The sequence below is a fragment of the Lissotriton helveticus genome, chromosome 2_1, assembly GCF_964261635.1.
Source record: "Lissotriton helveticus chromosome 2_1, aLisHel1.1, whole genome shotgun sequence".
Classification (NCBI taxonomy): domain Eukaryota; kingdom Metazoa; phylum Chordata; class Amphibia; order Caudata; family Salamandridae; genus Lissotriton; species Lissotriton helveticus.
Window position 1 is genome coordinate 788,064,869 of NC_136059.1, and position 16,119 is coordinate 788,080,987.

General features: G+C 44.3%; 1 protein-coding gene across 2 annotated transcripts in view; it reads left to right on the forward strand.

The window, feature by feature from the left end:
- DCP2 (decapping mRNA 2) overlaps positions 1-16,119 on the forward strand; it is a 356,226-nt gene that overhangs the window by 293,712 nt on the left and 46,395 nt on the right. The window contains exon 10 of one of the 2 annotated variants that reach the window (XM_078675513.1): positions 1,443-1,494. The exons of the other annotated variant lie outside the window; for it this stretch is intronic. Coding sequence (XP_078531639.1) covers positions 1,443-1,494 — 52 coding nt within the window. The remainder of the gene's footprint in view (positions 1-1,442; positions 1,495-16,119) is intronic. 2 annotated transcript variants of the gene reach the window in all.

Here is a 16,119-nt window from a genome sequence, read left to right on the forward strand (position 1 = left end):
TGCATCTGTTCTTGGCATATAAAGCTGTAGAGTCATATCCGCCCACCCGCCTCCCCGGGTACCTATACCGGTTTCAGTAACATCTTACTTAGAAACATGCATTCATGGACATCTCCTTTTCCTACTCTTACTAACTCCATTATCACCCTCTGCCCGAAACCAATCTAACAATGGAGTCGATGCCCATGCGCACCATCACCGAAAGGAGGAGTCACTTAACTTGTGACTGGAAAGACTTCTTCGAAGAAAAACAAAGTGCAAACATCCTACCCAACACTAGATGGCGATCCATGCCCAGCATAGGTCTCTACAGCTCTATATGCCAAGAACAGATGCATACTGGGTAAGTATCATTTTCCCCAAAGGTAAGTAATGCTTTTTTTCCCTAAATCATCATTTTGTAATATATAATTCTCGTCCAGGTATAATACACATAGGGCAGCACCTTTAACTATACCGATGCCTGCCCAAATAGCACCTCACACTGGTACTGTAAGACCTCCTCCCTTATTGCCTGTTCTAAAAACCAGAAGGACTGCTTCTCTCAGGCTCTGGCTACTTACATTTTCTCATTCAATGCTGACAAACAGTCTGGTATTTTCCATGGATTTGAATTCCTCTCTAATGTAGTGTAGTTGGGTCCCACCTTGTAAAGCTATCTTCCGTGCCTCATTTGCAGCCCCCACAGGCTGGACTGTCCTAAAAAGATCATTCTTATCTACAAAGGCGAATAATCTCTCCGTATTTTCTGGTGGTCTCTTTTATTGCTGTGTCTCCTTAGTAAATTACTAGATTAAAAATGGCATGCATCACTTTGTTATGTTATAATACGCACTTTCACCCGTGAGGGTATTCTGGCATCAACTTTGAAAGTTTGTCCTTGCCTTTCACTTTCCTTTGTTGCTGCAGCATCTTTTGCTGATTTCTATTATTTTATTCTCACTTGCTATTAAAAGTCAGTTTCCCTCTTCTGTAGTTCACATCCACACCGTTGAGTTCTGCACTATAGTTGTTAATCATCAGTGGACTAGTATGTAAAACAAATCTAATTTTATTTGCACACTCTAATATCCTTCTTGCCAACAGATCATTAACTGCAGGCTTTGGTGTATAAGGTTTTCCTAAAAGTGGTGTTATTTGCCTATCTTTAGTCAAAAGTTACTTTTGCAATGCTGCATTTGGGAATGTGTAAGAATTATTGGTGATTGCTTTCCTTAACAGACCAACGTCTAAATATTTTTGGTTTTCAGCAAGGTTTATTCTCTGTTACGAAAAAAAACGAGTGATGATTACAAAGGGTGATCGCATTTACATAAATAACTACAAAAAGGTAGTGGTGATGTATTGGCACAGACTAACTAGTGCTTACCAGCTACTGTTTAAGAATAAGTGAATGTATTTGGCAACATTTTTTAAATGTACATTTTTTTTTTTTTTTTTAGAAATCCGATAACAAATTTGTCCCGAAAAGGCTTCAGGATACTTTTGAAATGGGCAAGTACATCATTTCACCCTTTGTTTAGTACTAAAGAGAAAGTTAAAACATACTTCACCTTGAAATATATTTCAAGTGAAGTCCCTTGTGCCCGACCTTGTATTTGCAACATTGGTAGCATAAATCAATGCATGTTTTCCCAAGTTGTATGTCTTAATCAGGGAGTTATGTTGTAGCCCTGTATGCATTTAATGCATCTTTTGTTATTTAAGGAAGAACTTGTCATGTATCCTATTTTGGTTATTTTCTTAATTTTATTCTGTCCTTGCATGTATCTTAATTTGTGTGCAATTTATTTTGATTTCCTGTTTGTGATTGTATGAAAAGAATAGTTTAATCATATGAATATGTCACATGAAGGAACAGTGATATTGGGTGTAAAACAATGAATTATTTGTTGGGGAGGATGTGAGTCTTAGCCAAGTAATAAGTCCCAGATTCCTACAGGTAAAACGCTCAGTTTCAAGAACCTTTACCTGGGCTCAACCCCTGGTAGCTATGGCACAGAGCAGATAGGTTTAACAGAGGAAAATATGTCAAATATTTAGCAACACTAAAATATTCGAAAAAGTCAGATCACTACTCAATAAAAACCCCACAGACAATTTCTAGGAATTAAGAACAATCTCATAAGAAAAATGACACCAAAAGGACATAAATCCAATAGGAGAAAGCAGATTCAAATGTTATGGCTGCTGAAGTCTTCTATTCAGGCGGGTACTTTTCATGCCTTCGCCCAATCAAGATTTTTACCTTCAGGCCTAGTCTTTTTTATGGAGCTCAAAATCTTCCAGTGGGGCAAGCCTGAAGTGGATGTTTGCCATGAAGTCCTTCTGGAGGTCTTGGAAGTCCCAACTTTTCAGACTTTATGGAGTAGTTCCTCTTAGCCACTTTTAAGGCTGCCAGGACCTCAGGAACTGTCCCGAGGGGCCTCCAGCAGAGGTCACCAGCCATGTCTTGTCCAGTTCTTTTTGTAAATGGTTCACTGGTCACACCAGGAAAAAGGTCTCTTGCAGCTTGGTATGTCCCTGTAGCAACAAAGGAGATCAGCCAACTGACCATTGTTGTCCACTTCTTAGTCCTGCAAGCAAGTGGTGGCAGGTCTAGCCCTTCAGCTCTCCTCACAGGTTACAGGCAGAATGGTCAGCCATAGTCTGTTCTGCAAAGGTCCAGAATGTTTTTTGAGTAGCTGCGGGTAAGGAGCCACTTTTGTTCAGGTTTTCTATTCAGTGGATGGGGCTGACTCCTGGACACTGCCTGACCAATGTTCAAAAAGTCACCTAGGTCATACCTTTCCACTTTTGCCATTAACAATATTGGGGTAACCGAGTAACCCCCAGAACCTGGGGAGGTATGCTAGCAAAAAACAATGGTTCAGTTGGGAATCACGTGTACTTAGATCAAGCGTACTCACTATGATTTATGACATTACATTGATCATTGAATGTAGTATAGTAACACACACAACACAATGTAGTTCAGAGGAAAACTTCCTTTTTGAGTTTTTTACTTTTTAGAAATATAAATAAATAATTGGCTGTCCAAAAAGTACAAATACAATGCAGCATGTGGAGGTGATGCAGTTAGTGGCTGGTCGTGATCAGTGACAAGGTGCTGTACATAGGTGACAAAAATAACACACATTTACAAGTGAGGACAATATTTTACAAGTGTGTCCAACATGGGATGCATAACACCCAACAGGATATAATTATTCCTTATGCTAGTTTGGGTGATGCGTGGACAAATTGAGCAAACGTCGTCAATGTTTCGACCCTAATAGTGCAGATTCATAATCATCTGTGGTGGGTCTTCATCAGGACAAGGGAGGGGGAGACAGCCTGTGAAATTAAAGATAGGAATCAGAAATGTGTGTGTGTGTGTAAGGTACGTTTTCTGTAAAGAAAGGGTCATTATCTGGAAGATCACCTAATGATTCAGGTGGGGTGGCACAATGATTTGGGGCTTCTTTATGTTCCAAGGTGTCAGCCGACACCCAACACTCATAGCACGGGATATTTCTAAAACCAATGTAGAGAGAGCGTGGCGCTTACTATTGAAATTAGATTAGCGTGGATACATGATATGGCAGAGCACGACATGCAAATTGTGGAGGCGCGTGAGCGCCTAGAATGAACGTACCTTCTAGTGTTGCTTTCTTCACCCACCGGTGGAATACTTAAGATACGGGCCGCCTTAGCGATCACCCAAGCTGAGAAGGCAAAGAGGGAGTTGCTTTAACCACTAGACATTGTGGCCAAGGTATACATGGCGAGTGAAGTGTTAACACTAACGACTTGGCCCTTGTGAGCATGAGTGATGTAATCGTGCATTAAGGTCTACGACTACCGTCCATGCGGCCTCATTACGGGTAGCTCTGTGAGTAATGTGTTAATCATACCCCCCCAGTGGGGCAGCGCTGTTAACGGTGATCAAGGAGTCATGAATCTAGTGCGGCACCATGAACGATGACACTTATTCTTCACTGCAGCCCTCACCTGGCATACAATGGTCACGACTGCACACACTGGGAGAATGCCCGATCAGTGAGGTGGTCCAGATGGACCTGAACCCCACACTCCGCTCCCGGGATCCACTTGGCATGATCCCACTGGGCCTTTCTCCCTCCAGGCAATTTCTCTCTCACAGGGTCCTCTGCTCATGCAGAATCTTACTTATTATTATTATTATTATTAAGACTTATATGGCACAACGAATCTTCCCCAAGGGGATCTCTTTGCGCCTTGGTGGCACACTGCAAGTTATCAGTGACAGTTAAAACATCCATGTTTTAAGCTGTTTCTTAAACTGAACCAGGTGTGCACAGGCTCAAATCTGTCTCAGTGGAAGGGGGTTAGATGAGAAAACGCACAACCACCCATTTTAGTTTTCCTGATTTTCCGGGGACAGAGCAGTTTCCGATTACTGGATCTCAATTGGCGCACGGAGACATAGGATATTCGCTTCTCCTTTAGGTACACAAGGACAGTCCCTTGGAGTACTTTAAACACTATACACAAGAGCTTACAGACTGCTCTCTTCCTAATGGGAAGTCAGTGCAATTGACGCAAGAGAGGTGATGACGCGGTGCGTACTAGTTTGTTGAGAGCCAAACGCGCTGCTGTATTTTGAACTACTTGCAACCTTGATGATAGATCTTCCCTAATTCCTACTAATAATGAATTACCGTAATCTGGTCTACTGACTAGAAGTGCCTGTATTAGGGTCTTTCTGGCTGCAAGGGGAATCCACGGAAAGATCTGTCTCAACATCCGCATTAGACCGAAGCATGTGCCTGAAACCGTCTTCACCTGATCCTCCATAGAGAGTTTTTCATCGATAATAATGCCCAGGTTCCTTGCCTGCTTTTTTGGGCTAGGTGCTTCCCCAAGTTCTATAGGCCACCAGGCCGCAGACCTCAGTTCCTCAGCTTTCCCGAACAAAAGGACCTCCATTTTGTTGGAGTTAAGCTAAAGGAAGTTCTTACTCATCCAAGTGGCTATTTTCAACATACAGGTCTTAAATTTTGCTCTAGTTACTGTGGGATCTGTCTCAATGGGGACTATCACCTGGTTGTCGTCCGCATACAAGATCGTCTCAAAACCGCAAGATCTAATAATGGTAGCCAGAGGGGCCACATAGATGTTGAACAAGCTAGGACTTAAAATGGACCCCTGGGGGGACCCTTGTCCACTAACGTGGTCTACGACACAAGTTTGTCCAATTTGACACATTGTGTTCTGTTGGTCAGAAAGCTTTGTAGCCAGGTTAAGGCCATTTCTCGGACACCAATCTCTCGTAGCCTATCCAAAAGGATACTATGAGAGATGGTGTCGAAGGCCCCGACAGGTCAAGTAGCACTAACATTGTAGGGATCCCCTTATCCAGTGACATCCTTATTTTGTCTGTTACTTCTGACAAGGCAGCTTCGGTACTATGATCTGCCCGGAAGCCGGATTGGGAGGGATCCAGAAGATTATTCTGCTCCAAATATCCCAAGAGTTGTTTATTAATCAATGTCTCCATGATTTTAGAGCAGCAAGGAAGGAGAGAAATCGGTCTGTAATTTTGCAGGTCTGCCGGATCTGCCAGTGCTGCCTTCAGCAGAGGTTTAATGTGCACCTTCTTCAATTTAATGGGGAACGTGGCTGTGGCCAATGATATATTACAGACTTCCGAGAGCAAGGAAGATAGGACCGGCGCTAGTTCTGACATAATAAAAGGCAGGGCCGGGTCTAATGGTGAGCCTGATTTTGTGTGAGCTAGTACAGACTCTATTTGCTCTGTGGTAATAGCTACAAAAGAATCGAGCCTAGGTAGTGAGGTATCAGCTCGGGGAGGGACTGACCCATTCGGTACCTCTACTGCTCCCAAGGAGCTGTAAATTGTATCGATCTTTTGTTTAAAATGGTTGACTAGGTTGTCACAAAGCCTTTGTGTAGGCAGGAGGGAGGGACTATTAGCTCCGGGGTTTGTGAACTCCTTAAGAATCTTAAAGAGTTCCTTAGAGGAGCTCTTTACCTCCAATATTCGGATGCCTAAATGATCTCTTCTTGCTGTGTTACAGCTTTTTAAATAGGCTCTATGTGCTGATTTATAGTCCAAGTTATCACCCTGCAGCTTAGTTTTTCTCCATTTCCTCTCGCTACCTCTACACATGGCTTTTTTCTTCTTGAGGCTTTCCGAGTACCAGGGGGCTGGAGCGGCCCTTTCCTGAGTTCTCACAACTATGAGCTGGGCATTGATGTCTAAGGTATTGCATATCGAAGCCTCACATCTTTCTAAGGCTGTGTCACTCTCAGAATCTGGTTCTTAAAGCAAGTTTATTGATTCTCTTCGGTGATGTCCCTCTCACCCAGCAAGGAAGACAGGCAGAACTTGTGCTGAGCTTCTCCTTGTTGATGTACAGCTTTAGTTTGACAACTTGGGAGTTTTCGACTCCCCTTTTTAAAGCCAATTTCACACACAAATGTGATTTAGTCTATCATTGAAGTTCCTGTTCTGTGGGTCGACCACTTTGAAGTACTCACACCTCTCTTGTGCTCTTTCTTCAGACAGCAGTCTATGACAGCAGGACAGTGTCCAATTTTGATAGTCCTAAGCACAGGTCAGAGGAGTGCATGACACCGATTAGTATCTAATGGCCACACTAGCTATCCCTCTGGAGTAGAATGTGAAGAATTGTATATACTATTATCCAGTATTGGGGTATCTTTCATAGATTCACATGCCTGAATCATTCCCCGTCGTCGAGGCGGGAGTCCCACGGTAAAAAATATATACAATAGCAGTGCCTAAAAACCATTAGTAGTAGGCTAGAAAAGGATATAGGCCCAACTAGGCCCAAAACTTAGCAGCCTATCTACCTCATTATGTAAAAAGAACTGAAAATGTAGCCTCAGCCAATCAGCTGACCTCACCCTCTAGAACCTTCCCAGCCCAGGCAGTTCTCCTCAGATTTTCACCGCACTTCGTGTGTAAGGGAGTCTCCCTGAGTGCCTACTCAGTTTTTCTTCAAATTTCTTCACATTTCTTCAAGATGTCTGAAAAGAAGGCTCTTTTCAAGGCTTGTGGATCCTGCTTCAAGAAGAGGGTACATGTGGACGACCAGCACTCTGATTGTATTTATTGTTTGCACCCTTCACATGTTGTGAAGGACTGCAGGATTTGTCAAACCTTCCCTCCTAAGACCATCAGGGATAGAGAGGCAAGAGTTCTTTTGTGGTTGAAGTCGTCTTCCACAGATGACGAGGACAGAGCCTCTACCTCAAGTAAGAGAGCCAGTTCCAAAGAGAGGTGTTCTCCTGAGAGAAAGAAGAAACCTAAAATCTCTCACATAACCTCTGATTCCACAAAGAGTGCTGCGTCAACAGGGTCACCAACTGTGAGTACAGCCCGAACTAAAACTGTCTCTTTGGTGTCCTCTCATACTGTCACCACCTCTTCTACATCCTCTACATCTTCAAGCACAGTTTCCACTTCAGCAATTACTTCTCCTGTGATGTCTGTCAGGATTTCTTCAGTACCTGTCATTTCACCTTCTTCGTCTGATAAAAAAGCATCGTCGAGGAAAAGCCCATCGTCGACGGTCCAATCACCGTCTACGAAGCATTCGTTATCAGTTCCGTCGACGGTCTCGTCGACGGCTCCCCCGCCGACGAAGGTTTCATCAGCTCCGTCGACGAAGACCCCGTCGACGAAGACCCCGTCGACGAAGATCCCGTCGACGACGAGCCCGTCGACGGCCCCGTCGACGAAGACTTCGGCTCCATTGACGGCAGGCTCGACGACGAAGAGTCCGTCGATGGATTCGTCTACGAGGATGTCGTCGAAGAAGGCCTCGTCGACGACAACAACAGCGATGACGGTCCCGTCGACGACAGTTCCGTCGACGAACGCATCTGTTTCTATTCCACCGTCGACAGGAGCACTGGTTCCTTTGAATGTGCCGTCTACGCATCTATTGCCCACATCTCCGGCAAGAGTGCAATATACCCATTTCCAGATGAAGTCATTTCAGAGGCAGAGTTATTCTCATATATCTCCTCTCTTGCCTTCACATATTCTGGAAACTTACGTGGAGGAAGACTCTGACGATGAAGGGGATGATGAAGAGCCTTTTGGAGTGGCCCATCACCCTTCCCAGTTGCATATAAAATATCAAGAGGATGACGATGATGATGTTCATTATTATCAGGAGGATTTATCAACTCCTTATCACCCTGAGCCGCAACGCACAGAGGACACAGCCCATCTTCCGTCTTCTTTGATTCAAGATTTCAGGCCATGCTGGCTGACTATCGCCAGAGGTTTCCGCCAACTCTGCCTAATACTAATGAGCAGCCTGTGCCAGTGGAGATGCAGAGGCATTCTCCGCCACAACCTTCACAGTCTCCAAGGCAGGAGGTTGACCCTGAGACTGGTGGTGATGTTGACGTCTCCTCTCCAGATGAGGATGAAAGAGAGGATGGTGAAATCACGGATTCCACGCCTATGGAACCATGGAATGATTACGTCATTCCTATGCCCTCTCCGAATTTACCACATCCTTCGGATTCTCCGCCAGAAGACATCGGAGGTTTTCATAACATCATGCAACGAGCAGCCGCTAGATTCCAGATTACAGTTTCCGTTGAGCAGACTGACTGTTTTCTTCATGATTTCAAAGAAGGGTATAGAAGGGTATCCAGATCTATACCTATCATTGAATATATTTGGAAGGAAGGGATTAACATAATGAAGACGCCAGCTTCCATCCCGGCGGTTCTTCCAAGAGTGGAAAAGAAGTATCGAGCACCACCGGATACTCCTTCGTGTTTGATTGGTCACCCACGACCTGATTCAGTAATTTTACAGGCGGCTCAACAGAAATCCAAGAATCCAGCAACTCCAATATCAACGCCTCCTGACAAGGAGGGCAGAAGATTGGATGCGATTGGGAAGAAGTTCTCAGCTAATGCCGCTGCTACTGTTAAAATTGCTAACTCTTTAGCAATTTTAGCACGACAAATGTGGTCAGATCTGTCAGAATTCATCAACCTTATTCCTGAGGACCGTGTTCAAGAAGTCCGGAAGGTTGTCATGGAAGGGGAGCGGGCGGCTTCAGAGATTATTGATTGCGCCCTAGATATCTCTAATACTGCCTTCAGACAATTGGCTGGGTCGGCAGTTCTCAGACGACAAGGATGGCTCAGGGCAACTTCTTTCAGACCTGAAGTCCAGACCAAAATTCTTGACATGGCCTATGATGGAGAGTTGTTGTTTGGCAAGCACATAGATGAAGCTTTGCTTGCGATCAAGACGGACACTGATACGGCCAAATCGCTTGGTACCCTACAGTATAAGCGAGGATTTTTCAGAGGAGCAAGGGGCCGTGGTTTTTCTTCCAGAGGACATTATCAAAACCAGCAAAACGGCCAGTATCAAACTCAGAATAAGCCGTACTACCAACAGTCATATAGGCAATCATCGTCCGCGGGTTTCTCTCGTCAAGGAGGAAAACGACGTTCTAACTACCAGGGACGCGATTCAAATAAGCGCCAGTGAGCTTTGCCGGACACCATCCATCCTTCCTTCCCTCCCTGTGGGCGCCAAGATCTCCGTCTTTTATCAACAGTGGCGGAAGATAACTTCAGATCAGTGGGTTCTGGACATTGTCAAGAACGGACACACTCTGGAGTTCTTGCAGAAACCCCCAACATCACCGCCCAGAGGTCCATCTCCCCCTTGTCTTCATTTGTTATTCATGGAAGCCATGAAGATGCTGCACAAGAATGCGATAGAAAGAGTTCCAACATTCCAGTAAAATCAGGGATTTTATTCTCGCTTCTTCCTTGTGGAAAAGGTTTCAGGAGAGTGGCGTCCAATTTTGGATCTACGAAAATTAAACAAATATCTGAAAAAACAGAGTTTTCGCATGGTGACGCTCACAGATGTCCTCAATTGCCTCATCGAAGGGGATTTCATGGCTTCCTTGGATATGGAAGACGCTTACTTCCACATTCCCATACACCCAAACCACCGCAAGTATCTGAGATTCACGGTGGCTGGTGTCCATTTTCAATTCAAAGTGCTCCCTTTCGGCCTGAAATCTGCACCAAGGATCTTTACCAAGACTCTAGCTCCGGTAGCAGCTGCGTTGAGGTCACAGGGAATACAAGTGTTCCCGTACCTCGACGATTGGTTAATAAAAAGTCCAACAAGAAATTCAACGAGGCAATCAGTCAAGAGTGCTCTATCAATGTTCTCAAATCTGGGCCTGACCCTCAACGTGACCAAATCTCAACTGCAACCCAAACAAATTCTAACATTTCTGGGAGCAATATTGGACACTTCTCAGTGCAAAGCCTTTTTGACCCAAATTCGTCAAGACAGGATCACAAAGCTGGCAAGTCAAATAAGGACAAGAAAGTCTCTTTCGGTCCGACAATTTGTTTCCCTGCTAGGGATGTGTTCCTCTGCACTCCATCTAGTCCCATTAGCTCGGCTCAGAATGAGGCCTCTCCAGGAGGAGTTGCATCGGCAGTGGCGGCAGATAGACGGCTCATTCGAAGACCGCATCAAGGTCACACCCAAGATGAAACAGGCTCTTCTCTGGTGGGCGTCAAAGAACAATTTGTCTCCGGGACTCACATTTCTTCAGACCATACCGGAGTTTACTCTGACAACGGATGCCTCCGTGGAGGGTTGGGGAGGCCATCTACAAGACCTTCAAGTACAGGGACGATGGTCTCATCAGTACAAACAAAAACACATCAACAGCCTCGAGTTGAGGGCCATTTTTCTGTCCTTGCAAGCCTTCCTGCCAAGAATTGCAGGCTCTGCAGGGCTGGTGCGCACGGACAACACCACCAGCATGTTCTACGTAAACAAGCAAGGGGGCACAAGATCTCTGGCCCTGTCACTGCAAGCACAGGAAATGTGGGAATGGCTGATCCATCACAAAATTTCCCTCAGAGCGGAGCATGTACAGGGAATTCAGAACTCTCTGGCCGACGATCTCAGCAGGTCTTTCTCAGGATGTCACGAGTGGGAACTTGAACAACGCCAAGTAGACAGAATTTTTCGGATCTGGGGCACACCAACGCTGGATCTGTTCGCCACACAACAGAACAGCAAATGCCTATATTTTGCAAGCAGGTTCCACCAACAAGGGTCGAGAGGAAATGCCCTGTTGATGAGGTGGTCCGGAATCTTTGCGTATGCCTTCCCACCGATCCCTCTCATCCCGAGGGTTCTACAGAAAATGAAGAGAGAGCGTTGCTCTCTAATCCTAATTGCTCCTCGCTGGCCCAGACAGTATTGGTTCCAGGAGCTTCTCCTACTCTCTCATCAGCCTCCACTGCGCCTCAGGCCAACACTTTCAATGCTAACACGGGAGGAAGGTCAAATACTACATCCGGATCCTCAATCGCTGCACTTGCACGCCTGGCTCCTGATTTCCTAGAGTTTAAAGACCTTGAGATCTCTCCAGATTGTAGAGCTGTTCTTTCTCAGGCTCGTGCCCAGAGTACCCTCAGAACTTATCGCTTTAAATGGAAGAGATTCTGTTCGTGGTGCGGAGAACATGATGTCCATCCACTACAGGCTCCACCGGAGCAGATTCTACCTTATCCGCTGTCTCTGGCTAGATCAGGTCTCGTTTTCTCTTCTATTAAGGTTCACCTAGCGGCCATATCAAGATTCAGAAAGGGTTACAGCAAACCATCGTTATGCTCTTCCTCTTTAATAAAACAGTTCCTTAAAGGGTTATTTCGAGTTTTCCCTCCAGTATGACCTCCTCCTCCAGAGTGGGATCTCAATATTGTGTTATTTCAATTGCTAAAAAGACCCTTTGAACCCATTCATAAAGCAGAACTTAAGTTCTTGACTTGGAAGGTGGCTATTTTATTGGCTCTCACTTCAGCCCGTAGAGTAAGTGAGATACAGGCTTTCACTATCTCGGAACTTTTCCTACATTTTTCCAAGGATTGTGTGACACTTAGAACTCATCCTAAGTTCATTCCCAAAGTTCCGACTCAGTTTCACATCAATCAACCGGTGAAACTCAGAACTTTCTTTCCGGACCCCAAGACTCCAGCCGAAAGGGTACTACATTCCTTGGATGTCCAAAGATGCCTCAAATTCTATTTGCAACAGACAAAAGATTTGCGCAAATCTAACCAGCTGTTTGTGGCTTATGGCCAAGCTACCCGTGGTCAGGCCGTGACGAAGGCAGCTATAGCCAGATGGCTTTCCTCTGTCATTGTCTTCTGTCATGAGAAGGCGAACAAACCTCTGACGAGAAAGGTTAAGGCGCATTCCACCAGGATGATGTCCGCGTCAACAGCCCTCTTTGCAGGAGTGACCCTGGAAGACATTTGCCGTGCTGCTACATGGAAAAGTGTACACACTTTTACCAAGCACTACTGCCTGCAGTCGGTTGTAAATGAAGATACATCAGTTGGAGAAGCAGTGTTGCAGCATCTTCTTCACTGAGGTTAGAGTTTAATGGTGTTTTTTCTTATTTTTCTATATTGTTAAACTGGTTTGGCATACTGTTTTTTAATACACTGTATATTATATGAAGGTATTGTCATGATTATGCATATGTTCTGAAACATGTTCTTGCTCTAGTACCTTCCAGGTTGTGTGGGGATATATGGTTTTGGATTGTCTCCCACCTTCCTCTACCGACAGATATGTTTATTACTGCTTGCTATTCTGATTCAGGCATGTGAATCTATGAAAGATACCCCAATACTGGATAAGAAAACAAGTTACTTACCTGTAACTACAGTTATCCAGTATTGGTATCTTTCATAGATTCACATGCACCCACCCTCCTCCCCGGCAGGGCAGTTCTTTATTATGGATACTACTTCTCACTAGTGCTGGGAAAATCTGAGGAGAACTGCCTGGGCTGGGAAGGTTCTAGAGGGTGAGGTCAGCTGATTGGCTGAGGCTACATTTTCAGTTCTTTTTACATAATGAGGTAGATAGGCTGCTAAGTTTTGGGCCTAGTTGGGCTTATATCCTTTTCTAGCCTACTACTAATGGTTTTTAGGCACTGCTATTGTATATATTTTTTACCGTGGGACTCCCGCCTCGACGACGGGGAATGATTCAGGCATGTGAATCTATGAAAGATACCAATACTGGATAACTGTAGTTACAAGTAAGTAACTAGTTTTCTTCTGTACAATGATATTGAGCTGTCCTCTGTCTTATTTGTAAATTGCTCCCAATCTTTCGTTCCCCAAATAGTTTTTAAATCAGCATTGCCTTGCTAAAAGCCATGACTTTTTATTGACAGCTGAAAAAAAATAAAGGGAGCAGAATAAATGAATTTTGTTTCTGTCTGCATATTTGTCTTTACCAGGGAAGGACGAATTTTAAAATAATAAGACACTGGATCTAAGGGTTATTGCCAGAAAAGTATGCAAGGTTTTGTCAGTGCATTCTTGAGCTTCCCAATGGTGGTGTAAGACAATGTTCCCATTGTATGTAATTAAATACTTAACGTGGTTTATTTTCTCTGTGTAAGTAATGGTGTGCATAATGGTGATAAAAAACATTTCGTCGTAATAAGATGTATCACTATACATAGCTTCACTCGCAAACATAGTATAATATTCCGGCTCAGAGGGCCTAGATCTTACAGTGCTAATATCCCAATCATCAGGAATGCTTCCAGGGGTGACCCCTTCATTAAGAGGGCAGTTTAAATACATAATAATTTTCAGTCTCTGTAACATCAAAAATATGAAATGGCACTTTATCACAAACAAAGCAATCCTGAACGGGGACTGCAGAAATGTTCACAAGGGATAGATCTCTTTGTGTGATGAAGAATGAAACTTCAAAACCTTGGTTACCAGTTCAATAGCAGAGTGTTCTGGGATATAGTGTCCATTTAGAAGCAAAAAGATCACGGTCACAAAACCAATCCATATGAAAAAGAAAAGCAGCTAAATGGAAATCCAAACATAAATCCAAGGTTGAACTAAGTACATCTTTTAAGCCAGATTATAAATGCACAAGTTCCATGCAACTGTAGGTCTGACAAATCTCAGAAAAAGTAATCAATATCTGTGAAATAGCCAGAGGCAGTCTGTGCAAAAACAAGGACCTCACGCAATGGTGTATAACTGGTAATTAAATCCAATGGTGGTTCCTAATAAACAACTTCATTGTTGGCATGTGTTATTGACTACTATAAATTCACATACAGTGTTTGTATGGTGTTGGTAGACATAACAGAAATAGCAAACCTTCACTGTCCGATATCCTCCTCCAGGGAACAGATACCTCTGTTTTGGTTAATGTTGTAAAGCTATTTTCTGGAATGAGAGGAGGCAGGTAGCTACAAAGGAGCCCTTGATGTCTACTGTGCACGACTGGCAACATGGTGTGGTTTGATAGGTCAATCGACACAAATCCTTTGATTTTACAACCAGCAAGGGGCAGTAAAGTACAGTTCTGGTCCCTTCATTTGCCAGGACCAGCACCAGTGCTCTGTAAAAATGGGCCAATTCCTTCTCCAGTTTCTGCAACAGATCCCTAATGGATCGGAGCACTCCTGCATGTTTCGAAATAGTTATGCATTGGATATAGGCCTTAAAAGCCCCCCAAATGGAGGCCATCCAGGACACACTCCCTAGGTTATTGTGGAAGTAGTCGTCGTCTATCGCGTGTGCAAGTTTCTCGCGGAACACTGTGTCTAAAAGCGAATATTGCAGGATCTGCCAGTTAAAGGCCCTAGGTTACATGTCCCCAATCGTCAAGGTCAATCTGACTGGTGAGTGACCGGAGTATGTATGCGGTAGATGCTCGCATTGGCATATAAAAGGCAATAGGTCACGTGAGGCTAACCAGTAATCTATATGGGTATGTATGTCTTAAACATGAATAATTCGTGTATTCCCTGCGGGAAGCAAAAGCACCAGCCATCTACCAACCCATCTGCTTCAGCTATAGCTATAGCTGCTGCCAATTGTCTTCTGGAGGGGCATTTAGATCTTGCCAGCTCGGGAGACACTACACAATTAAAATTCCCACCCTAGAGTTGTGGTGTATTCCCATAAGTAGCCAGCTTACTACGTAAGGAGCTTAAAACTGAGGGTCATCTTAGTTGGGACCGTAAATGCCTACCAAAAGCGCATTAAAGTTATCTTTGCAGCAGCGTAACACTACATGTCTTCCCCCAGAATCGACGCATACCTTGTGAATTTGTATACCTGCCCCAAGACGCACCCACACTAGGACCCCTCATGCATTTCATAAATCCTGCAGGAATGCATGTGCCTCTCATTCTGCTTTGTGAAAGCAACCCATGCGCCTCTTGCAATATGATGATGTCTATGTGATGTCGCTGTAAGTACAGTACTACTTTAAGAATTTTTGCGATGATCATTCAACCCCCTAACATTCCAATACAGAAAACATATTGAAGCACCACATGTAACTGGTGTTGCACTGGAATCACTTTCTCCCTTCATCACACAACTCTCCCATTACTAGGTCTACGATGTTACCCCAAATTTTCCTACAACCTCCCTCTTGGCTACTTAATGCAAATAATGTGTGTATATCAAATTCTCCCACCCTCCTCCAACACCATGTCCCTCAAATTATGACGCAGCATAATGTTCCCCACCCACAGATTCAAGCTCCTTACAAACAGGCATTTCCTCCCAAAACTAAGTGGAATACACATGAGGGTGGTGAATACCTGTGAGCTATTCTCCAGCTCCAGTTTCTGTATGACTGTCAGATATTCTGTATATCACACCCAAGGAATTTTAAAACTATTATTTCAACATGAAAGTGGGCACGAGCTTAGTCATCAGCCAGCAAGTGTCATATACCTCTTTACTTAGTGCACCCTAAAATAGACAAATGTCTGGTGTGTGTTGCCAAGGTACCTTTCACCCTCCCCACCTCCTTGAATCCCTCGTCAAAGTAATATGGCCCAGTGCACATCGCTTCAGTAGGCCATATGTACTCCTGTTGTGCCTCCCACATACGGCACCTCCAACAGCATGACGACTGTAATCTTCACAGATATAAGTTCAAATCAATGGTAGTGTTCAACCCATCAGTCTTGCTGATCTAGCCCGCTGTGAAGAGCATTGTCATCTGAC